A 25,004-nucleotide genomic window follows, 5' to 3' on the forward strand; every position below is an offset into this window, starting at 1 on the left:
TTATCATGAAGGAAAATTATGAGAAAGAACTCTTCCAATTTAAGCAGGGTTGGCGGTGCATCATGGGAAATAAACCAACATGGGGACCTGATCCAAGTACCAAACCACCATGCAGTGCCTGCACAGTTTTTGATTAAGGAAAACGAACAGTGATTATCATCATAACCTCATGCTAAAGAGAAGCGGTTAAAAAGTTGCAGGACTAAACAGCTGAACTTGACGGCGCCTAGCAATCTATGGTCCGGGAGAATGTGATTGTTTTGTCCGGCGCCGCGCTCGTATGTGTGCCTACTGCTTCACAAAGCGCCATCGGGGAAGTGCATCACTCCCAGCCTTCGACGGATGATGGACCGGAATTACCCGAATTCCAGTTTCGCAGACCCGCTGGCCCCACCAGCACAGACCGTAGCCTGGGCCTATGAGCGGAGCACCGCAAGCATAAAGCCAAGGTAAATGAGATGAAGGAGAGGGCGGGTCACCTTTCACGGAAAATTCCGGTGATGGAAGGCCTAGCACAACAAACAGAAATGTGACGAGCTTTTAAAGTTAACGCGTCGTGTTATGGAACAATTGGGTCGAGGGCTTGACGTATGAATAGAAAGTTACTGATCACTCATTGAACAGTGTTTTGGAAATGTTGGACACCCCTACGATCTGTAGCACGCCATCAGCTACGTAGCTATGTTGCACGTTAATTGTCAATATGCACAATTAACTATCTACATGCAAGAATGTAATTATGTCGAATAGTTCAATCAATTATTCGATCGCTTAGAATGAACCAGCTTTAACTAGGAAAGAAGTCGCCAGACAGATCCGCGTAATCACACTGATGTACGGGTATATTTGCATAGCTAGCTAGATACGTTGTTGCGCGTAAGGTTGTCAAATCTGAGGTGTTTCATTTTCTGATAAACTGGTCATTGACATGGTCTCACATTTTAGGAAGTAGCCTGACTGTTTGGATTCTGTTTTGACTGAAAGAGATGTCACAGAAAGACTGGTGTTTTGTACAGTTTGTTGACAGTTGTCTGACGTCTACATCGTGGTCAACTCTGAATGTTTACTTCTTCAGAGCATTGCTGTCATTGACCGTTGAACAAAATGATGAATGTGAAAGTCGTGCTTGTCACACGTATATTTGGGAGGCTCAGTGGTGTGGTTGATAATGTGTATTTTTTCTTGTTCCGCTCTCTGTGTGGAGTTAACCTGAATTGCCTGTGAAAATATCCTGTTTTATAAATGGATAGCGCTGAAAATGTGGGACACCAGCTGCCCTAGTTCTGGTATCTGCTGAGTACAGACACACAGCGAGAGACAAAAGGAAGTTAGTCCGTGCCATAACAGTTGATCAGATATGTGGATATTGAGGTTAAGTCTTTAGCTAAACCCTAACTACCTGTTTTCTGACATTAAGTTTAAACACATTTGACAGCATCATGTCTCTCGTCTTGGCAGACTGGGCTCTTCAACTCATTTCCATCTGGATGAAGAGAGGAGCCCTCGTTAGTGGTGTGAGTGGGAATCTCTGTCCAGACATGAACTGTGGAGCCCCACACAGTGCCTCGGAGCAGACTGCCACCCACCCTCCTCGTTCCACCCCCAGGGTCAGAGGAGAGAGGGAGAAGTAAAGGGAGAGCGAGGGGCTGGTTAGAGATCAGTCACTTCACAGGTTATGGAGGGAAACTGGGATTGACACACTTAGGGGGGTGCGTGGGGTCTTGTTTTAACCTACTCACCAGCACATGTTTAGTTGAACAGTTTTAGGGGTAGGTAAGTTAAATCAGGGAAGGTAGCATATCAGACAGGTGGGTTTTAAAACAGTTTTTAGTTGTTTTACGGTGAAGCTGTTAGTACTAGTACTATGTCATTACATTATGAAAGTAGGCTAGACTGAACATGCTTGAAGCCTGCTCCTGAGTTCTCTCTCCAACTGCTCATTGTCCCTGTGAGTGTTGTAACCGCCAGGAAAAAGGACTTGGCCAGCGTCTGTCTTTAGAGAGAACGGTGGTTTCACTCTAGAAAATAGACTATCCCACTCAGGGAGGAGGTGGAGATCACCTCCTCCTCATCATCCCTGAGTGCGATAATGTCTTCCTGACCTTTTCACTTTCTCTTGTCTGTGTGAAAGTACCAGCGTTTTTGTTGGTTCCGCCAAACTGGTCACAGTGAGAATCAGCGTTTTGGTTGGTTCCTCCAAACTGATCAGTGAGAATCAGCGTTTTGGTTGGTTCCTCCAAACTGATCAGTGAGAATCAGCGTTTTGGTTGGTTCCTCCAAGCTGATCAGTGAGAATCAGCGTTTTGGTTGGTTCCTCCAAACTGATCAGTGAGAATCAGCGTTTTGGTTGGTTCCTCCAAGCTGATCAGTGAGAATCAGCGTTTTGGTTGGTTCCTCCAAGCTGATCAGTGAGAATCAACTCAGGGAATTTAGCTTTGACTTGGGTCCTAGTTTGTGACTAGCGCTAGCTTATCTCTCCCTCACCCTTGTGTTGTAGATTAGTAGGGATGTGTTAGTGAAACAGAGGGACAGAGAGAGAAGCAGATGAGATGACCCCCTTCCAGCTGTGCATTCCCCCCAGACAGCTGTTTGTCTCCTGACGAGAACATCAGTCAGTCTGCTCTGTGTTCATCGCACCGAGACGTATCGTATTATCTGAATAATAGGAAATGGGACATGTTCATCACATGGAAACAAAATGGAGCCGGACAGACTGACTCGTTCTGGGGGTGTTTGGGTGGGGGGCTGTGACGATATCAGTATAACAATATTTCTTTGATAGCGAAAATGAAAACACGAAGCAGACAACTCTTTGGTACTTTAAAAACCTGCTGTATGTAAAATATTGTGAGCTACAGATGGAAAATAAATAAATATGTGACTCTGGATGACGTAATGTTTGTTTCCAACATTAGGACTGTTTTCCTAAAAGAAGTTTGGTCCGCTTCGGGTTTTGTTTCTTTGTCAAGATACTAATGAGTATGGCGATACTGGTAGCGTACCGGCCCTAGTTGTTTTTACCACGTGTTTTGATGGAAAGTAGTAGCTAGCTAGCTGTTTGTACAGGGCCTTTCATTCTCAAGTTCTTATACTGACAAGGCTGTTTTGATGCGCCAGTCAATTGTAAAGTGCGGAATTAAAGTTTAATTGGATGCAAATATAACCCAAGGTTCATAAGGTAGTCTGTCCTCTTAAGTCCATTGCTCTCTGTTCTTCTTTCGTATAGCCTCTGCTTCTGTGTGTGGGTTAGGCCTTTGTAGGTTTCAAGACTGAGGCCGACATAAAAATATCCCACAGCTCATAACCCTGTTATGACTTGTAACAATCCATCTTGCTTTCCTCACCCTGCTTGGGTTCCCCTGTACAGTGTACATGAATAATTCACCTCTGGCGATGCCAGTCTTTTTGTGTCACTCTGGGGGGCTGTGGAAAGGGCATGAGAGAGCACCAGCTGGTTGTCTAGCTACAGTGACACTATTCATGACAGTGCAGGTTGATAGTGCTGCATGTTACCCTGTGGTAGCTAAGCTGTGAGCAGGGAACAACAAGTGTGTCTGCTCTCATGTTGTGTGTGACCCCTGTTTAGTACAGCAGTCTTCATATGAGCTCATCTGACGCCCTGTTATAATCAATACTAGTGTTTCTATAAAAATAAGGACGTGTTATGTTTGAGTTCTGTCTACGTATAACATTTTATAATCTGTTTAACTTTGTTTCTAATGCTAAAAAAAAAACAATAAGCTCTTATGTGACTGTCAATTGTAAAATTATCAATGGGTGAGAGATTTTTTATATCAATTGATTGAGACCTGTCCTGCACCACATTGTTAATGGACTCCATTGCGCCTGACACACTTTTGTAAGCTTGCATCACGGGCCTATAAATACCGTCTGGGTCTCTGTATGACAGGGCAAGGTCCAGGGGACTGACAGGGCAAGGTCCAGGGGACTGACAGGGCAAGGTCCAGGGGACTGACAGGGGCACAGTGTGCTGTTGTGATGGTGGTCACACCGTGTTGTTGATGTATGGAATAAGCTTGTCTGCTTTAGTGCCTCAGGCATGGTGAGGTTGCACAGTAAAGGTGCAAAATGTGCGTGTCCTAATGTGTGTGGGTGTGTGTGTTCCTTTCCGCAGTGCCAGTTATGGTGCCACGCACCTGGAGTCAGAGCTCCTCCATCGGCAGACCTACGCCTGCACCCAGCTGCCCACCTACACCACTACCCATCACCCTACAGGTAAGATGGTGCTTTAATAAAGGACTAAGAGTTTGGACTTGTTTAATTAACTGTAGAGGGCTGCCACTCACACTGTGTTGTTATTGTAGGAAGACCATTAGGAGAATGTTACTGTGCCTGCATCAGTAACCGGTCATGTCTAGATGGATACAACTTTTGTCAAATTGACTTTTTTTTAGCGAACCCGTTTCTTAACCTAATTCACCTAACCTGCTCCGAAAAGTACATTTTTGACACAATCTGTATCCCTTCTAGACAAAACCTCAGTAACCTCATGACATGTTCTCTGTCTCTCTTTACCGCCTCCCCCTTCTTCCACCTCTCCCAGGTCTGTCGGGGGGGTTTGACTCAGGCACTAACACTACTGAGACCTCTGTCATGAACTTCCTGTCGGCCATGGAGTCTAGAGCCCTGCAGCAGGCTGGTCCTGTCGGGGCCTCTCTGCTCCCCCCCTTTAGGACCACCACGTGGCAGACCGGTGAGGCCACACACAGTATATACACACACCAAATGGCTGCTGTTTTGCACACTCATTTTTGAGTGTTGTGAATTATTTGTTGTCGATTTATTAATTGTTCTGTGCGTCATGAATTCCAAAGAAAATTACATTTTGAATTGAGGCACCATGCTGATTTCAATTGGGAAATGAGGGTTGTATCCATTCCACTCAGTTCATATATTAGACATCGTTGGCCCTGTTCTCTTTCTACCTCTCATGTTTTGTTCATCTGTCATGTGTGAGCTGTGTTAGCGGCTTGTTTTTGTCCATGGTTTTGTATTTTGTTTCGATGTGTACTTGCCCGAAGATTTATCTTTATTCATCTTTCTTTTTTCCCTTAGGCGCTAACCCCACCACAGAGCTGTTCCTCACCGGTGCCCTGCCTACCAGCGCCACATTCCCCTACCCTGCCCCCCTCTCCTCTTATCAGCACCCTGGTGCCTTCCCCTCGCGGAGCTACGCCACCACCCCCTCCCTGGCCCTCCAGGACCACGCCTTCAGCACCTCCACCAACGGCCTGCTCTCCTCCCACCTCGACCCCCTGCTGCAGCTTAAACCCAGCCAGGCCACGCTACCTACCTCCCTGGCCTTCGACCGCCTCCCCACCCCCTCCCTGGGCGCCGCCCTCCCTCCCCAGTCATCCACATATCGCTCGGCCCAGGAGTCGGCCCCCCACCTCCTGCAGCCCCAGTTTGGGCTACTGCCCTTGGCTACCCAGTTAGCCCCCCAGCCTTACACGGTGCCCGTCTTCTCGGGCTCCATCGAGAGAGCACTTCAGCGGGAATGTAGTGTGATCAAGCACCACCAGCGGCCTTCTAGCAGCAGCCACGCTGTCTCGGAGCAGCTGCCTGGCATGCAGCATTCCCTGCAGGGCTACCTCGGCTCAGGCAGCGGGGAGGGGGATGGCTCCTTCCAGCAGGACCCCTCGAGGCAGACCCCAGTGCCCTGCAGCACCTCCATGGGGACGGACTCCTCCCAAGGGGTCAACGGCGCGCAGCAGCCCAAGACGGGTGTGCAATCTCAGGCCTACCCCTCCTCCATCCCCTCTCCCTCTGGGTACTGCTCGTCCTCCACGGGTGCCAAGACTAAAGACTGTTCTTCCAAACTAGCCCCAGATGGCGGACAGGGTCACCCCCAGTCACAGGGTGAATCTCCAGAGAGCTACCCCTCCCCAGGCCAGGGGCCAGGGCTGAAGCATGGTTCGGTGATTGCCAGCCAACAGACTCAGCCGTACACATCGGCCCCGCTGCCCAGTCTGCTGTCCACTCTCAGCCACTCTCAGAGTTACATCACCTCCCAGGCTTACTCCTCTTCCTCCTCAGACCTCCTCAGGCCTTCTCTCTATAAGACTCTGCCCTCCTTCTCTGGCCATTCAGGCAATGTAGCGTCTGTCAGTCAGTCCCTGGTCTACTGCTCCAGCCCTGGGCAGAGCCAGGAGGATGTGGGCCAGTACGGAGCCCAGGTTCAGGGCCTGTGTCTGGGCAACCCCTCTCAGAGCTCCCCCGCCAGCCACTCTCAGGGTGCCCCTAACGTGAGCTACCTGTCTCAGGGGCAGGCTTCGGTCACTCAGTCTCAGAGCTACGCCGCAGGACAATCCCTCAGCGCCCCCTACCCCTCCACCAGCGTCCAGAGGTTACCCACATCAATATCAGGCCAGGGCTACACCCCCTTCTCTTCAGCCTCTCCCCTCGCCTTCCAGAACAACTGCAGGTCCTCAGTACAGGACGTAAAGCCAGCCTACTGCAAACTGGAACTGGAAGGAGAGATCCCCATCGAGGACCTCCAGGCTCTCCAGCAGGTCTCTTTAGAAACCTCCAGCCTGGGGGGCAGTGACAATGTGGTCTACGTAGTCTCCAAAATGGATGACCGTTACAACACTCAGAGTGTGATCCGGAGCAACTCGCGAGCCGAAGACCAGCTCATGGGCCCAAAGACTAGAACCAACGCCCAGCTCATGTCTTCCCATGAGGAGCTGAAACAGCACTCGCTCCTGCTCAAAGGGCCCGAGCCACGGCAACAAAATCACCAGGCCAACGCCCAGTCTACCCTGACCAACACCCAGAACCAGTACATCAGGGTCCCCAACTCTCAGGTTCTACTGGAGCCTAATCGGGACCAGCAGATGGTCCTGATCCAGCAGCCTCTCATCCACTGTGGTCTCAACCCTTCCAAGGTGCAGCTGACCCCTGGGTCAGGCCAGGTCCCGGTCCAGTACCTTCACATGGAGGGAGATCATCTGATCAGCGTTAGCCTCAATGGCAGCCAGAGCCAGCCTGGGGCAGTAGGACAGAACACCATCACGGACTCCTCCATACTGCACCTCTCTTCGCCAAAAGACCCTTACAGCCAGTTGACCAATCAGCAGCAGTCGCAGGACGCCAAGCACCATTTCGCCCTGAGCTCCATCTGCTTCCCAGAGTCCATGCTGCTGGCGGACGAGAGGAACATCCTGTCCAACGTGGACGACATCCTGGCTGCCACGGCAGCCGCCTGCGGTGTCACGCCGCAGGACTTTGTCAAAGCCACGTCCGGCGCCGCTGAGGGCGACATGGCCGACCCCAAGGGTCATTTCCAGACTGGGGACACCAGACACCAGTCACCTCGTTTCTCCTCTTCATCTTCCCAGACCTCCATCATCACCAACACTAACTCCCATAACACCATGACCCTGACACTCAATGGCTCTCCTATGACCTCAGACGGACACCAGTTCCCTAAAGGGGAGGGGCATCTGGGGCAACAGTACTCAATGTCACACTCACACACCACTGTAGTCAACCCCAGGCACGACATGGGCGCCGACGATGGTTTGCTACGGAAGCCCGGAGACGAGCCAGACAACATTTCGCCCAGAGGACAGTCTGTTTACCCTAGCAACAGAGCCGATGGCAACCCCAACGGAGGCCACTCTGAGAATGAGTACCACCTGGCTGGCCTGGGGTACCACCCCTCAGGGAACCTCAACAGAGGCAAGGCCAATAAGCAGAACCCCAAAGGGCCCAAAGTCATCAAGAGAGAAGACGGCCTTGACGAGAGTCCCTCTGACGGCTTTGTCAACCCCAAAAAGAGGGTCCGCTCCAAGGCTTCGGCCAAGCCACCCGTTCCAGAGGAAGAGAACATCCAACAAAGGAAAAAGACAGTCCAGGCCAAGAGGCAGAACTCCCGGGGCAGCGACCCCACCAGCTCCCCCTCCACCTCGGAGGCGGTCTACGACAGCTACCAGCAGCAGGAGAGGATGAGGCAGAAGATCCGTGAGGTGGAGGAGCAACAGCCAGAGGTCAAAACAGGCTTCATCGGCTCCTTTCTGGACTTCCTCAAGTCAGGTCCCAAACAGCCCTTCTCCTCGCCCCCCGTACGGACCCCCAGTCGCTCCCGTAAGCCCTCGGCTTCGTCCAAGCGGCCCCTGTGCGCCATACCGCCTCTACCTCTGAAAATACAACCTCCATCAGCCCCATTGATAGGCGATGAGGGCCTTGGGGTTGCGGGGAGCTCTCAGCAGCAGCAGAGGCGTCTGGAGGAAGGGCTCCAGAAGAACCTGGAGACACTGCCATCGTTCAGCTCGGACGAGGATGAGAGCAGCGCTGGAAAGAACCAGGCCCTCCAGAACAGCATCAGCTCAGCCCTGTCGGCCCTGGACGAGCCCTCAGACAGGACACACAAAGCTGGTAAACATGGATAGGCTGCCCTTACAAGCCCTTAGGATTCAGTCATCTGGTTTGTTAGTTATCAGTGTAGTGTGAGACAGCATTGTGCCCTGAATGGATACCATTTAAATAAAATGCTTCGTTTTTTATCTTCAAAACCATTTTCATAAATCAAGGAAAATATGGCTTACGGCATTCATTAGTACCCATATTATTTAATATCTAATACCCCAACCTCTATCCCCTCTCTCCTCTCCCTTCTCCATCTCTTCTCTCCATCAACAGACAACAGACTCTCCAACTCTCTCCTGAAGCCAGACCAGGCTCCCAGCATGCCTCACTCAGCCTCCAAAGCCCAGGAGCAGCAGACGGCTGCACCGAAGGAGTCCTCGACAACCGGCTCGTCATCATCGGTGACTGGGTCGTCGGGGCAGGAGGGGGCGAAGCCGGCGCCCCCAGGCCAGCTGGCCGTCCAGCTGACCAGCGTGGCCATAGAAGGACTGACGGACGAAGAACTGTCGGACAGCGGGGGAGAGGGCATGTACCGCGAGAGGGACGAGTTTGTGGTCAAAAACGAGGACACAGGGAGCCTGAAGGTGGGAGGGATGGGAGGGGATTTGTGTGAAAGCAGACCTTGGCTGAGATTCCATTTTTGTGGCCAGTCAGTCTTATACAGTTAGTCCAGATATATATAAAACATATTTGTGTCTGTGTGTCTCTCTCTCTGTCTGTCTGGTTTGTTCTATTGATCCATGCTGAGACTTGTTCTTTGTGTGTGTGTGTGTGTGTGTGTGTGGTGGTTTGTGTAGGTGACATTGACAGCCGGACAGGAACCCCCAGCCATCTGGAAGGTCCAGAAAGCTCTGCTGCAGAAGTTTGTCCCTGAGCTGAGGGACAGCAAGAGAGTGTTCTCAGCCACTAACAGTGTAAGGACAGGTGTACATATGATTAGAGACACACACACACACACACCTATGCATGCACATACACACACTACTCACACTACTCACTACCATGTACAGGAATTTGTAAGTCGCTCTGGATAAGAGCGTCTGCTAAATGACTTAAATGTAAATGTAACACACACACTCACAGATGATGATTAGTGTGTGTGTATCAATCCCCATAGAGTTTGAATTCTTAACATTATTCTGTAAGCAGAGTAACATGAATCCACTGTTGTTCAGATGACAATACTGCTGTTGTGTGTGTGTGTGTATGCATCCGTCCTAGTATCTGGGCTACTTTGGTGACGCTAAGACCATGTACAGGAGGGTGTATGTCAAGTTCCTGGACACGGTCAACAAGAAGGAGTACGTCCGTGTCTGCAACCGTAAACCCCGCTGCAAGCCCATGTCCTCCATGAGGTACTGATATCTGTTCCAGAACTTATGTACCTGCATCTGTCTTCATCATTCTAAATCTACTTCATTTCTACCTTCATTCTCTCCTCCAGAGGCTCTCAGGCGAAGACACTGCTCGGTCTGAAGACTCCTCCCCGCTCAGTGAACTCTGACCCTCTCGCCACGCCCACATCACAGAAGTCCCAGTCCAAGCCTCGCACCAAGCAGCCCAAGACCAAGGCAGAGCCCCCGCCCAAGAAGAGGAGGAAGTGGAAGGAGGAGTCCTCTCCGTCTCCCTCCGAGTCCTCTCCTGAGGATGAGGCTGAAGATGATGGTGAGGGTTGATGCTTTAGAGGGCCTTCATTTAGGCTCATTCCCATGGGTGTGATGGCTTGATGGAGCTCTGCAACTAAATCTTGGAGCTTTGCAACTTCCTCTGTTATGCTCTGTTTTATCTCTCTTGTTCTTCCCTCTCCCTCGTTCCCTTTGTTAATTCCCTCTCTCTCTTTTCTCTCTCTGTCTCAGAGTTCACTCCAGTGCCGTTTTCCTCTCGGTTCCTCAACACCAGGACCATGAAGGAGACGTTTAAGAGCTTTGTAGAGCTGCTGATCAGCGTTGCCCTGGATGCAGACATGATGAGCGCTCTGGAGAGGGAGAACGGTGGGTATACCCCCAACAGAAGGGGAGAGGGGGATGATTGGTACCCTTCCAAGGGTTTCCAAACTTTTTCACCTTGGGGCCCCCCTTCCAGCATTGGGGAACATCCCGCGCACCCGCCACGTCTATTTCTATGGGTACAAGCGCTGTTCATGACAAGTGCTGTTCACACCCCTCTTGTTGGTGGAGACAATATTTTGTAGGTTTAAAGCTTATTTCCGGCATTTCTACACATTGTCATGGGGTGCAAAGAACATTGTGCGTTTTTCAATCAACATTTCTTGCAATTCTATACATTTTGCCAAGTCTAATGTGTATGTGATATTTGAGTGACAAAAAAATGACAACTATCTATGGGCTATAAAACGTTAGCTGACATGGGCTTGTTATTCTAGACATTTCTGCCAAGTTGTAAATATCTCTCTAAGGTATATAATGACTAACATGACAAGAGGAACTGATGATGCACTACCCAATTTCTAAACGACACCTTCTGCATTCTACTGTTACAACTTTCAACAGTAACATGAAAGCCGGACTGAGTTCCTTTAAAAAAAGATTTGGGAACGACTGCCATACGGGGGTTAGGGAAGGGGACAGGTGTATTCACGGAGGAGTAATCAGGTAGGGCATACCTGAGGAGAGAGAGAGAGGGGAGGGGAATAGTTGTTTGTAGAATGTAGGAAGCTGATCACATTGTTTCTGGGGATCAGATGAGCTGTTGCTGCCCCACATGAAGAGAGTGGACAGGATGATCTGGGACAACAGGAGACGCCTGCTGCCCAGACTACGAGTGGGACAACTCTTTAAGGTTTGCCTTTTAGCATTGTCCTGAAAATAAATATAGGCCTTCCTCAACAACCTTTTATTGAGTACCTCTCACGTTGTCTCTCCTTAGACGGCGCTGGACAGCTTCCCAGAGATCTCGGTGGTAACAGAGCTCAAGAAGGATGGGGAGACCCCAGCCTTTAAGGTGCGGCTCAGTGGGAAGGCCTACAACAGGAAGAGCATGAAGCCTTCCAAGTCCCCCAGCAAACTGCCCCTGGTAAGAGGCTCTATGTTGACACTGCTATTTACAGTGCAGGCCAGAGGGAACGAAGAAGCACTTTCTGGTCTTGTCCTGTAGAGGGCGTCCTGCACTCAGTTTGTGTCTCTGATGCAACATGTTTCTGTGAGTCTGCGTGGAGTGTTTAGGAAAATACAGTGTAATGAACTGTGTGTTCTCTCTGTCTCTAGGAATACACAGTGGACCAGCAGAAACCACAGTGGTTCTCCCTCTACCATTCTCTACAGCATTACAAGTACCACACATACCTCATGTGTAAGGATGAGGTGAGACAGCACTCTGTGTCTCTGTGAGTGGCCTAGTGTGACCACATGTCCCTGCATGTTGGCCCTTTGTCCTGCAAGCAAACAATCATGTCCCACATTTTATCAACAGATTAAAACAACTCACTCCCACCAGGCTACACTGTCCCGCAAAGTTATCCCGTTGTCCCACATTTGCCCCCTAGTGGGGGCATGCATGTGCACTGTGTGTGCCCCGGTGTGTCTGTAGTGGAAGACCATGTACAGGAGTGTGTCTGTGGACAATACACACTAGCCAGCTGTCTAGTTGGTCCACATTGCCCTCAGTCTAAACAATACACCCTAGCCAGCTGTCTAGTTGGTCCACATTGCCCTCAGTCTAAACAATACACCCTAGCCAGCTGTCTAGTTGGTCCACATTGCCCTCAGTCTAAACAATACACCCTAGCCAGCTGTCTAGTTGGTCCACATTGCCCTCAGTCTAAACAATACACCCTAGCCAGCTGTCTAGTTGGTCCACATTGCCCTCAGTCTAAATAATACACACTAGCCAGCTGTCTAGTTGGTCCACATTGCCCTCAGTCTAAACAATACACCCTAGCCAGCTGTCTAGTTGGTCCATATTGCCCTCAGTCTAAACAATATACCCTAGCCAGCTGTCTAGTTGGTCCACATTGCCCTCAGTCTAAACAATACACCCTAGCCAGCTGTCTAGTTGGTCCACATTGCCCTCAGTCTAAACAATACACCCTAGCCAGCTGTCTAGTTGGTCCACATTGCCCTCAGTCTAAATAATACACCCTAGCCAGCTGTCTAGTTGGTCCACATTGCCCTCAGTCTAAATAATACACACTAGCCAGCTGTAGTTGGTCCACATTGCCCTCAGTCTAAATAATACACACTAGCCAGCTGTCTAGTTGGTCCATATTGCCCTCAGTCTAAACAATACACCCTAGCCAGCTGTCTAGTTGGTCCATATTGCCCTCAGTCTAAACAATACACCCTAGCCAGCTGTCTAGTTGGTCCACATTGCCCTCAGTCTAAACAATACACCCTAGCCAGCTGTCTAGTTGGTCCATATTGCCCTCAGTCTAAACAATACACCCTAGCCAGCTGTCTAGTTGGTCCACATTGCCCTCAGTCTAAACAATACACCCTAGCCAGCTGTCTAGTTGGTCCATATTGCCCTCAGTCTAAACAATACACACTAGCCAGCTGTCTAGTTGGTCCACATTGCCCTCAGTCTAAACAATACACCCTAGCCAGCTGTCTAGTTGGTCCATATTGCCCTCGGTCTAACCTCCAACGTGATGTTTTGACTGCAGAATGGAGACGCCGTATCAGCAATGACCACAGAGTGTAATGTTCAGATTAGAATAGTCTTGAACCTAGGTTATCTCTTCATTAACAACCCCTCTGTATGTGTAATTGTTTGCGGCTTGTGCCTTTGTCAGGCAATACGTCACGCCCTGGCAGTGAGGGCCCTGGCAGTGAGGGCCCTGGCATACACTGAGTGCCTGGGTATGGTTTAGTTGCACAACTCTAACGCATGACAGGCATAAAACTGTTGTGTGCTACCAGGGTTGTTTAGTTGGCACGAAACGGAAGAGAACGGCCTGAGGTGTGAGACTCCTGTTGCAGACGGGAGTCCAACAATCGTCAATCAATCAAATGTATTTATAAAGCCCCTTTTACATCAGCTGATGTCACAAAGTGCTGTACAGAAACGCTGGTGTGGGTTTTGTGGTTGACGTGTGGGTTGTTTTGTGGTTGACGTGTGGGTTGTTTTGTGGTTTGACGTGTGGGTTGTTTTGTCGTTGACGTGTGGGTTGTTTTGTGGTTGCAGATTGCGTCATTGCGGGTACAGGCTGGGGACATGGGGCAGGAGGAGACGGTGCAGCTGTGCATGAGGAACGGAGCCTGGGTGGAGGGCCTGTTCGACCGCTTCGGGGAGCTCCTCAACCAGGTGCAGCAGGCTTGCCTATAGCACAGACTAAGAGGGAGAGCTGGAGGGAGAGAGGCCTGCCTATAGCACGGACAGAGAGCTGGAGGGAGAGAGGCCTGCCTATAGCACGGACAGAGAGCTGGAGGGAGAGAGGCCTGCCTATAGCACGGACAGAGAGATGGAGGGAGAGAGGCCTGCCTATAGCACAGACTAAGAGGGAGAGCTGGAGGGAGAGAGGCCTGCCTATAGCACGGACAGAGAGCTGGAGGGAGAGAGGCCTGCCTATAGCACGGACAGAGAGCTGGAGGGAGAGAGGCCTGCCTATAGCACGGACAGAGAGATGGAGGGAGAGAGGCCTGCCTATAGCACAGACAGAGAGATGGAGGGAGAGAGGCCTGCCTATAGCACAGACAGAGAGATGGAGGGAGAGAGGCCTGCCTATAGCACGGACAGAGAGCTGGAGGGAGAGAGGCCTGCCTATAGCACGGACAGAGAGCTGGAGGGAGAGAGGCCTGCCTATAGCACAGACAGAGAGATGGAGGGAGAGAGGCCTGCCTATAGCACGGACAGAGAGCTGGAGGGAGAGAGGCCTGCCTATAGCACGGACAGAGAGCTGGAGGGAGAGAGGCCTGCCTATAGCACGGACAGAGAGCTGGAGGGAGAGAGGCCTGCCTATAGCACAGACAGAGAGATGGAGGGAGAGAGGCCTGCCTATAGCACGGACAGAGAGCTGGAGGGAGAGAGGCCTGCCTATAGCACGGACAGAGAGATGGATGGATGGAGGGAGCGAGCGAGCGAGCAAGATGGAGGGAGAGAGGCCTGCCTATAGCATGGACAGAGGGATGGATGGATGGATGGAGGGAGGAGAGAGAGGCCTGCCTATAGCACAGACAGAGAGATGGAGGGAGAGAGGCCTGCCTATAGCACGGACAGAGAGATGGAGGGAGAGCGAGGCCTGCCTATAGCATGGACAGAGGGATGGATGGAGGGAGCAAGATGGAGGGAGAGAGATGCCTGCCTATAGCATGGAGGGAGAGAGACAGAGTGAAGGACAGAAAGGGGGAGGTCTGCCTAAAACAGAGACTGAGAGATGGGAAGGGGTCTATAGTGAAGAGAGAGAGCGATGTCTTCCTACAGCCCAGAGAGATGGAATAAGAGGCCTGCCTATAGCCTGCACAGACAAGAGCGGCAGGGGAGTAGTCAGCTGACAGAGAGCATCAACCTCCGACCCTCCTGTTTTAATGTACTAACTGAATGACCAGAGGAAGCAGAGGTGTCTGGAGATCAGCGCTGTCACCGTGATGAGAAGAGGAGGGTCCAGCATTTCAGCACTTCCTGATTGGCTAGACGCTTCTGAAACCACAGAGTAGGAGGACGATCTGGGTTTTGTAGTAAAAATAATATACATATAACTAACTAGCAAACTGCTAGTGGACCTTTTCATAGACTTATTTTTCTTATGTAGTTTTGTATTTGTTTTGCAAATCATGAAAGATCGCAACCAATGAGCATGCACTAGATAGGCAGAGATTAGCATAGGAAATAGAGGACAGCCAATCAGAAAGCAGACCCTTGACTACCTACAGCAAACTTTTGGGTTCGATTCAATCAGTTTGCGCTGAAGATCAGTGATGTGGTGCAATTGAAGGTAAATACTGATTGAGCCGACACAGAGTTTACAGTGAATGTAGTCTCCGCGAACACGGGAACATCGCTTTTACATTTCTATCGTGCTGAGATCTTCAGCACTACAGATTGAATCAAGTCCTTAGTCAGATATTTGATGAGTAAATAAAGGGGCAGGGGTTATTATATACATTTCTATTCATAGATATATATATGTAAAACATGTTTTCTCACAATGGATTGCCAAATTTATATACATATAATGTACATTTTGTAAAAAGAGCAGTTTTGTCACATTGATTCTTTCCAGGAAGAATTTTATATAATATAGATACTTACCTTTTGTGCTTCAAAAAGTCATTTTCTCATGAGTTGTGGATCCGAACAGAGTTGGTGCACTTCTAACACTGCTTTTTGTCTTTTATTCTAATGAAATGCTTTTACCTTAACTGCTGTATCTGAGGTAAAATAATAAGAAGAAAAGCCTTTATACTTGTGTTTTTCTTTACAAATGTACATTTTATCTCACTTATAGATGTATTTTTCACAGAAGAAAATGATGGACATAATTGTTTCTTGTTCATTACACCTTGCAATGCACTTTTCATTGTTTTTCAGAGAAGATTCCTTATGCGTTTATTTCGATTACATATTGTATACTTACATATATATATATATATATCTCAAAGGTCTAATGCAGCTGTTTTGTCTCAATATCAAATCATTTCTGGGTAACAGTTAAGTACCTTACTGTGATTATTTTCAATTAAAATGGTCAAAATGAAACCAATGGCTTCTTAGCAAAGAGCAATTTATCAATCAAGAATGTTCCTAGGACTGTCTGGGAGTCATCTGAGTGGGGAAGGGAAAACTGAAAACTAGCTGTTATTGGCAGAGAGGTTTGGAACTTTGTGTAACCTAGGTTCAATAAGAATGAGTCTTGGTCATTTGAGCAGGTCAAATCTCCATCCCACCAAAACGGTCGGAAATTTCAGGCAGTCTTTTCAAACAGCTCTTACACTAAAAGGGCATTATAATCATTTTCACAATTTCACAGTATTATTTCAACCTCTGTGGAAATATATATATATAACACAGAAAAATCACATTTTTGACTGCACTTAAGATCATTTTTCTTTAAGGGTTTGCCTCCATTTTGAACAGATTTATGCAGACCACATTTAAATCGTTTTTTTCTTTTCAAGTGTAGCTGTGTTAGACACCGATTCTATTTCTGATGTGAAAATACATTTCCTACTAAACATGGACATTGAAATGGTTTAATGAATCTGTACGTGTCTGTTTACTTACATCAAGGTACTGCGATGTCATTGAGATGTCAGTGCATGTTTAAAAAAAAACAGGATTCAATCCATGACTAGGTGTTGTGGCGGGCTTTAATTTAACACATGTTTTACCTCCTACCCCTTTCACATATAAAGAAGACGGTATGGTAAAGAAGACAGGGTTTTTGTCTAGCTATGACAAGGCCATATGACAGGAGACTGGCATTATGAGCTGCACATGGTGGGTAAATGTTTCACGTACCACACTAGTACTCTGACAGTCTGTTTACTGAAAATGTACACTTAACCGGTCCGTTTACAGAAAATGTACACTTAACCAGTCCGTTTACTGAAAATGTACACTTAACGCTCTGTTTACTCAAAATGTACACTTAACGCTCTGTTTACTCAAAATGCACACTTAACCGGTCCGTTTACTGAAAATGCACATTTAACCAGTCCGTTTACTGAAAATGCACACTTAACCAGTCCGTTTACTGAAAATACACACTTAACCGGTCCGTTTACTGAAAATGCACACTTAACCGCTCCGTTTACTGAAAATGCACACTTAACCGCTCCGTTTACTGAAAATGCACACTTAACCGCTCCGTTTACTGAAAATGTACACTTAACCGCTCCGTTTACTGAAAATGCACATTTAACCGGTCCGTTTACTGAAAATGCACACTTAACCGGTCCGTTTACTGAAAATGCACACTTAACCGGTCCGTTTACTGAAAATGTACACTTAACCGGTCCGTTTACTGAAAATGCACACTTAACCGGTCCGTTTACTGAAAATGCACACTTAACCGGTCCGTTTACTGAAAATGCACACTTAACCGGTCCGTTTACTGAAAATGCACACTTAAGGGGACTCCCGAGTGGCGCAGTGGTCTGAGGTACTGCATCGCAGTGCTAGCTGTGCCACTAGAGATTCTGGGTTTGAGTCCAGGCTCTGTCGCAGCCGGCCATGACTGGGAGGCCCATGGGGCGGCGCACAATTGGCCCAGCGTCGTCCGGGTTAGGGAGGGTTTGGCCGGTAGGGATATCCTTGTCTCATCGCGTACTAGCGACTCCTGTGGCGGGCCGGGCGCAGTGCACGCTGACACGGTAGCCAGGTGTACGGAGTTTCCTCTGACACATTGGTGCGGCTGGCTTCCGGGTTGGATGGGCATTGTGTCAAGAAGCAGTTGGGTTGTGTTTTGGAAGGATGCACAGCTCTCGACCTTCGCCTCTCCCGAGTCCGTACGGGAGTTGCAGCGATGAGACAGGACTGTAACTACTACCAATTGGATACCACGAAATTGGGGAGAAAAAAGGGATGAAAAAAAGAAAAGTCACATAACCAGTCCGTTTACTGAAAATGCACACTTAACCGGTTCGTTTACTGAAAATGCACACTTAACCGGTTCGTTTACTGAAAATGCACACTTAACCGGTCCGTTTACTGAAAATGCACACTTAACCGGTTCGTTTACTGAAAATGCACACTTAACCGGTCCGTTTACTGAAAATGCACACTTAACCGGTTCGTTTACTGAAAATGCACACTTAACCGGTTCGTTTACTGAAAATGCACACTTAACCGGTTCGTTTACTGAAAATGCACACTTAACCGGTCCGTTTACTGAAAATGCACACTTAACCGGTCCGTTTACTGAAAATGCACACTTAACCGGTCCGTTTACTGAAAATGCACACTTAACCGGTCAATCTACATTTCATCTAGAACCACATCTCTGACAAGAAAGGCATGTTTTTAGGGGTCAGTTTGACTGCATGTTTTAAAGGGTCAGTTTGACTGCATGTTTTTAAGGTCAGTTTGACTGCATGTTTTTAGGGGTCAGTTTGACTGCATGTTTTTAAAGGTCAGTTTGACTGCATGTTTTTAGGGGTCAGTTTGACTGCATGTTTTTAAAGGTCAGTTTGACTGCATGTTTTTAGGCGTCAGTTTGACTGCATGTTTTTAAAGGTCAGTTTGACTGCATGTTTTTAAGGGTCAGTTTGACTGCATGTTTTTAGGGGTCAGTTTGACTGCATGTTTTTAGGGGTCAGTTTGACTGCATGTTTTTAGGGGTCAGTTTGACTGCATGTTTTAAAGGTCAGTTTGACTGCATGTTTTTAAAGGTCAGTTTGACTGCATGTTTTTAAAGGTCAGTTTGACTGCATGTTTTTAAAGGTCAGTTTGACTGCATGTTTTTAGGGGTCAGTTTGACTGCATGTTTTTAGGGGTCAGTTTGACTGCATGTTTTTAAAGGTCAGTTTGACTGCATGTTTTTAGGGGTCAGTTTGACTGCATGTTTTTAGGGGTCAGTTTGACTGCATGTTTTTAAGGGTCAGTTTGACTGCATGTTTTTAAGGTCAGTTTGACTGCATGTTTTTAAGGTCAGTTTGACTGCATGTTTTTAAAGGTCAGTTTGACTGCATGTTTTTAAAGGTCAGTTTGACTGCATGTTTTTAAGGTCAGTTTGACTGCATGTTTTTAAAGGTCAGTTTGACTGCATGTTTTTAGGGGTCAGTTTGACTGCATGTTTTTAGGGGTCAGTTTGACTGCATGTTTTTAAGGTCAGTTTGACTGCATGTTTTTAAGGTCAGTTTGACTGCATGTTTTTAAAGGTCAGTTTGACTGCATGTTTTTAGGGGTCAGTTTGACTGCATGTTTTTAGGGGTCAGTTTGACTGCATGTTTTTAGGGGTCAGTTTGACTGCATGTTTTAAAGGTCAGTTTGACTGCATGTTTTTAGGGGTCAGTTTGACTGCATGTTTTTAAAGGTCAGTTTGACTGCATGTTTTTAAAGGTCAGTTTGACTGCATGTTTTAAAGGTCAGTTTGACTGCATGTTTTAAAGGTCAGTTTGACTGCATGTTTTTAAGGGTCAGTTTGACTGCATGTTTTTAAAGGTCAGTTTGACTGCATGTTTTTAAAGGTCAGTTTGACTGCATGTTTTTAAGGGTCAGTTTGACTGCATGTTTTTAAAGGTCAGTTTGACTGCATGTTTTTAAGGGTCAGTTTGACTGCATGTTTTTAAGGGTCAGTTTGACTGCATGTTTTTAAAGGTCAGTTTGACTGCATGTTTTTAAAGGTCAGTTTGACTGCATGTTTTTAAAGGTCAGTTTGACTGCATGTTTTTAAAGGTCAGTTTGACTGCATGTTTTTAAGGGTCAGTTTGACTGCATGTTTTTAAAGGTCAGTTTGACTGCATGTTTTAAAGGTCAGTTTGACTGCATGTTTTAAAGGTCAGTTTGACTGCATGTTTTTAAGGGTCAGTTTGACTGCATGTTTTAAAGGTCAGTTTGACTGCATGTTTTAAAGGTCAGTTTGACTGCATGTTTTTAAAGGTCAGTTTGACTGCATGTTTTTAAAGGTCAGTTTGACTGCATGTTTTTAAAGGTCAGTTTGACTGCATGTTTTAAAGGTCAGTTTGACTGCATGTTTGACTGTTTTTCCTGGTTGGCTGGTAGATTAATAATTCCACTGTATTGGCCCAGTCCCAGTCATACATAAAAACTCGTCTTATCTCACCTTTGCAATAAGTCTGTGTTCGACAGTGTGAAGGTTATTAGACTAGAATTTCCCCTTTCACCTTCCATGGAAATCTGGAAAGGAAACTACCTAAAAGCACTGTGATTGGCATCTCTAGCCATCGTCACACTTAGACCTTTAGTGTACCCATCCAGTTCCTCTTCAATACCACAGAGACTTCAAAGGATCTGAGTTTGACTATCGAGATGAGTGAGAGGTTTCCCTTGCCAACACACTTCACTTTCATAACCACACAGGGAGAGGCCGGTTGGTGTTTAACCTGTTCATAAAACATGCTGTAGCCACCTGTGGCGGAGGACAGTTACTTCTGCTTGTGTAAGTCACCTACGTACTGAAAACCTCTAAAAGCTGAGAGCACTGCTCCTTCCCTGTGATGTGTGTGAGGGAGAGAAATAGAGAGCCAGGGAGGGAGAAAGGGGGAATATGGTGTCCGTCTGTCTTTGTCTGCGTGTCCACTATGTGACAGATGTTGTATAGCTTACAGAGAGAGAACACACTGAGGCAGGAAGATCAGACTGTGATGCTGCTCACCCTGTCTTGGAACAGACTATTCCCTCTGACAATAGACGGCTGACATTGTGGCCTGTGGCCTAGCCTCCGCCAAGAGCCAACGGCCTGTTGAATAAAATATGACTGTCCGGACGACCACAATGCAGAAAACGTTCCCCTGTGCCCTCCCGAAAACAAAAGCACCCCTGTTCTCCCACCACGGCCCTATGAAGGAGGGCCCTGTCCCTTGTCCTCTGGGCAGGGGTGGGGTGTGGGGCGTTTGGGATTCCAGTGCGGGCATCACTGGGAGAGACGGCGGGCTTGTGGAACACAAACCACTGTTCTAGACCTACAGCTGAAAAGCATATGAATATTGATACATAGTTTGATATGTGGGAGATGAACAGAGTGGAATCCATTGAGACTGGGTGAGACTGAGCTGGTTTCCATGTCTCCATGCCAATGGGAATTTGTTTACATGGAGATGCCAGCCTGATGATGTGCGGATGATGTCCCGTGTACGCACTGTGTCATGGGAACACTGTATCCTAATAGAGAAGAGACTCATGTTGGTCATAAACAGTGACGTCCATCTAGATAATCTGTCCTCACACTGAATGAGGGAGTAGACTGCAATCCACCAGAGGAGGCTGGTGGGCGGAGCTATAGGAGGATGGGCTCATTGTAATGGCTGGAATGGAATAAATGGAACGGTACCAAACACATGGTTTTCATTCCAGCCATTACATGAGCCCGTCCTCCGATAGCTCCTCCTACCAGCCTCCTCTGAATCCACCCATTATACCAGGAACAATCGCTAACCAAATACATTTAGCTAATTAATAACCACATCAGCCCTAAAGCAATCATTCTCCTCTGACATTGGATGCGTGATAAGTTTGAAGGAGAAAGTGAAGGAAATAAAGTTGGTTCATTTTCCCAGAACAGGAACTGAAAGAGGAGAGCCAACATTGCTTTCACCTTGTGGACTAGTTCTCTAAGTGTGTTAACCAAAGAGCTGTTTGGTGACATTTCAGCACAGGTGTATGTGTGCATGTGTGTGTACACATGATGTGTGTGAAAGAGAGGGGAGGTGTGTGTGTGTGTGTGTGTGAGAAATGTCTTCTGTTTTGCAGCTATGATACAAAACATTAGGAACACCTGCTCTTTCCATGACATAGACTGACCAGGTGAAAGCTATGAACCCTTATTGATGTCACTTGTTAAATCCACTTCAATCATTGTAGATGAAGGGGAGAAGACAGGTTCAAGAAGGATTTTCAGGCTTTGCGACAACTGAGACATGGATTGTGTATGTTTGCCATTCAGAGGGTGAATGGGCAAGACAAAAGATTTAAGTACCTTTGAACGATGTATGGTAGTAGGTGCCAGGTTTGTGTGTCAAGAACTGCAATGCTGCTGGGTTTTTCACGCTCAACAGTGTCCTGTGTCTATCAAGAATGGTCCACCACCCAAAGGACATCCAGCTAACTTGACACAACTGCGGGAAGTATTAGAGTGAACATGGGCAGCATCCCCGTGGAACGACACCTTGTAGAGTCCATGCCCCCAACTAATTGAGGCTGTTCTGAGGGCAAAAGGGGGGAAGGTATTCCTAATGTTTTGTACAGTCAGTGTTGATGGCTGGTTTAAGAAACACAATTACATCTGAACAGCCTCGTTTACACCTTGCACTAACATGTGAGTTTCGTGATCTGATGAATATGATCCAATGCCTTTTTGATCAAGTTTTGTTGCGTCTAGACTTGGTGTTAAAATGTGTCTCATCCGTCCACTGTGCCCACATTGTGACCTGATATTTGACAGAAATTCTTTCAAAATATTATGAATTTATTTACTTTAAGGCAATTACTGGTGCCATAAGACTTAGGTCAATGGTGCTTCCTGTCAATGATTTTAGTGGTTGGTATAATGATAATTTAAATGGTTTGACCATCCAGATCCGGAGGTCAGGAAGATCTGATCACAATCTGATGAATGTGTCTTTTAATCGCCTACACCTGTAAATGGGGTGACAATGAGAATTTGGACAAGATCAGGACATAGGATGCATGTTAGCATCAGGTATAAACAGGGCTAAGGAGTGCAGTAGAACCAGTTTATGTGGATGTTTTTCGCAGGTTGACATTTATTGTCATGAGTCTTGCCCTGGAGGCAGCACTGACTGGTTTCTGCTAGATTGGCCAGCAGCGAAGTCAAAATTGGCGATATTGTAAAAATTCATGAAAACTAAAATGAGCTTTTTGGTGTTAATTTAAGGTTAGGGTTAGCCATTATTAGGTTTAGCAGTGTGGTTAAGGTTAGGGTAAGGTTTAAAATCTGATTTTATGACTTTGTGGCTGTGCCAGCTAGTGACCACTCTGCAGATCAGCCTCCATGACATGAGTCATCCCAATAAATGCCAACCTGCATGGTTTTCACGCTGCGGGCTTGACGTTGACAGCCAGTAAGGAAAAGAGACAGCTCTGAATTCAAGTGTAATATTCTCCTATAACTACATTTGGACCTTTTGATACCGCTGTTTGGAGTAGCACATTTGTGGTGAGTTAGTCTATTAGATTATGTTATAGGTAATCTTGTGTGTGTATAAAGGTTTCTCATTAGCATACAATATATTATATACCTATATAGATACACTACTGTTCAAAAGTTTGGGGTCACTTAGAAATGTCCTTGTTTTTGAAAGAAAAGCAATTTTTTTGTACATTAAAATAACATAAAATTAATCAGAAATACAGTGTAGACATTGTTAATGTTGTAAATGACTATTGTAGCTGGAAATGGCAGATTTTTTGGGAATATCTACATTGGCGTACAGAGGCCCATTGTCAGTAACCATCTGATTAAAGAAGCAATAAAACTGGCCTTTAGACTAGTTGAGTATCTGGAGCATCAGCATTTGTGGGTTCGATTACAGGCTCAAAATGTCCAAAAACAAAGAACTTGTCTATTCTTGTTCTGAGAAATGAAGGCTATTCCATGTGAGAAATTAACAAGAAACTGAAGATCTCGTACAACGCTGTGTACTACTCCCTTCACAGAACAGTGCAAACTGTCTCTAACCAGAATAGAAAGGAGTGGGAGGCCCCGGTGCACAACTGAGCAAGAGCAAGGAGTGTCTAGTTTGAGAAACAGACGCCTCAGCTCGCAGCTTTATTAAATAGCACCCGCAAAACACCAGTCTCAACGTCAACAGTGAAGAGCTGGCCTTCTAGGTAGAGTTGCAAAGAAAAAGCCATATCTCAGACTGTCCAATAAAAGGAAAAGATTAAGTTGGGCAAAAGAACACAGACACTGGACAGAGGAACTCTGCCTAGAAGGCCAGCATCCTGGAGTCGCCTCTTAACTGTTGACGTTGAGACTGGTGTTTTGCGGGTACTATTTAATGAAGCTGCCAGTTGAGGACTTGTGTATTTCAACCTAGTGCATTTCCACCTGGGGAAAAAAGCACAACGTGATCAGTTAATCTCATCCATAGAAATATAATCATTCTAGTTCTGTGTTCCCAACATGCTTTATGAGTTTTATTTCTGTGTTCCCAACATGCTTTATGAGTTTTATTTCTGTGTTCCCAACATGCTTTATGAGTTTTATTTCTGTGTTCCCAACATGCTTTATGAGTTTTATTTCTGTGTTCCCAACATGCTTTATGAGTTTTATTTCTGTGTTCTCAACATGCTTTGTGAGTTTCAGTTCTATGTTCTCAACATGCTTTGTGAGTTTCAGTTCTATGTTCTCAACATGCTTTGTGAGTTTTAGTTCTATGTTGTCAACATGCTTTGTGAGTTTTAGTTCTATGTTGTCAACATGCTTTGTGAGTTTTAGTTCTATGTTGTCAACATGCTTTGTGAGTTTTAGTTCTATGTTCTCAACATGCTTTGTGAGTTTTAGTTCTATGTTCTCAACATGCTTTGTGAGTTTTAGTTCTATGTTCTCAACATGCTTTGTGAGTTTTAGTTCTATGTTCTCAACATGCTTTGTGAGTGCTCCAACACTGAGTCCTATTTTGGGTATCTGTTGTTAGTTTCCGGAGGAGTTGTGGAATTTCATTTAGAGCGTTTGACATCGTCCTGAGCTTTGTCTTTCATGTGAGTTCACCTGCTCTCTGGTCTGTATTTAGTCACACCGTGGAGCAGTCTGTATTGTTCTGCTTATAGGCGTGTTACATTGTGTTTTATGGTTAGGGGTTAACAGTTACTGCTCTGGGAACTGTTTCCTCTGAATGGGACCTCCCAGAATGTGTGCTTCTGGAGAATGTCTAAAGATGTGTGTCTCTCAATGTATCTTTTCTCTTTCTTCTTTGGAGGGTTTTACTTGTCTTAAACATCCATCTCTCTGAATGTTTCTCCTCCTTTCATTTTTCTCTTCATTGGAATTTCTCAAAACATTCTTTCTCTCTTCT

General features: G+C 46.8%; 2 protein-coding genes across 2 annotated transcripts in view; both read left to right on the top strand.

Moving 5' to 3' along the window:
- The first annotated feature begins 41 nt into the window (after window positions 1-41).
- On the top strand, window positions 42-16,542 carry qser1 (glutamine and serine rich 1). Its single transcript, XM_071400797.1, has 13 exons — window positions 42-449; window positions 4,136-4,236; window positions 4,565-4,714; window positions 5,077-8,400; window positions 8,665-8,975; window positions 9,189-9,305; window positions 9,613-9,746; window positions 9,836-10,056; window positions 10,248-10,382; window positions 11,093-11,190; window positions 11,278-11,424; window positions 11,616-11,711; window positions 13,534-16,542. The coding sequence occupies exons 1-13, from the start codon at window positions 343-345 to the stop codon at window positions 13,672-13,674; spliced, it is 5,082 nt and encodes a 1,693-aa protein (XP_071256898.1). The 5' UTR covers window positions 42-342; the 3' UTR covers window positions 13,675-16,542.
- A 6,469-nt stretch (window positions 16,543-23,011) lies between these two features.
- depdc7a (DEP domain containing 7, paralog a) overlaps window positions 23,012-25,004 on the top strand; it is a 28,856-nt gene continuing 26,863 nt past the window's right edge. The window contains exon 1 of the mRNA XM_071400801.1: window positions 23,012-23,143. The gene's annotated coding sequence lies outside the window, so the exon portion shown is untranslated. The remainder of the gene's footprint in view (window positions 23,144-25,004) is intronic.

Source organism: Salvelinus alpinus, chromosome 5 (assembly GCF_045679555.1).
Source record: "Salvelinus alpinus chromosome 5, SLU_Salpinus.1, whole genome shotgun sequence".
Taxonomy (NCBI): Eukaryota; Metazoa; Chordata; class Actinopteri; order Salmoniformes; family Salmonidae; genus Salvelinus; species Salvelinus alpinus.

What these genes read in the sequence shown, in the direction of transcription:
- qser1 (XM_071400797.1), top strand. Translation starts at nt 343, where the DNA reads ATGATGGACCGGAATTACCCGAATTCCAGTTTCGCAGACCCGCTGGCC. An exon ending in AGACAGGACACACAAAGCTG is followed by an intron (nt 8,401 to 8,664) that starts GTAAACATGGAT and finishes CTCCATCAACAG; the next exon opens with ACAACAGACTCTCCAACTCT. An exon ending in GAGTGGGACAACTCTTTAAG is followed by an intron (nt 11,191 to 11,277) that starts GTTTGCCTTTTA and finishes GTCTCTCCTTAG; the next exon opens with ACGGCGCTGGACAGCTTCCC.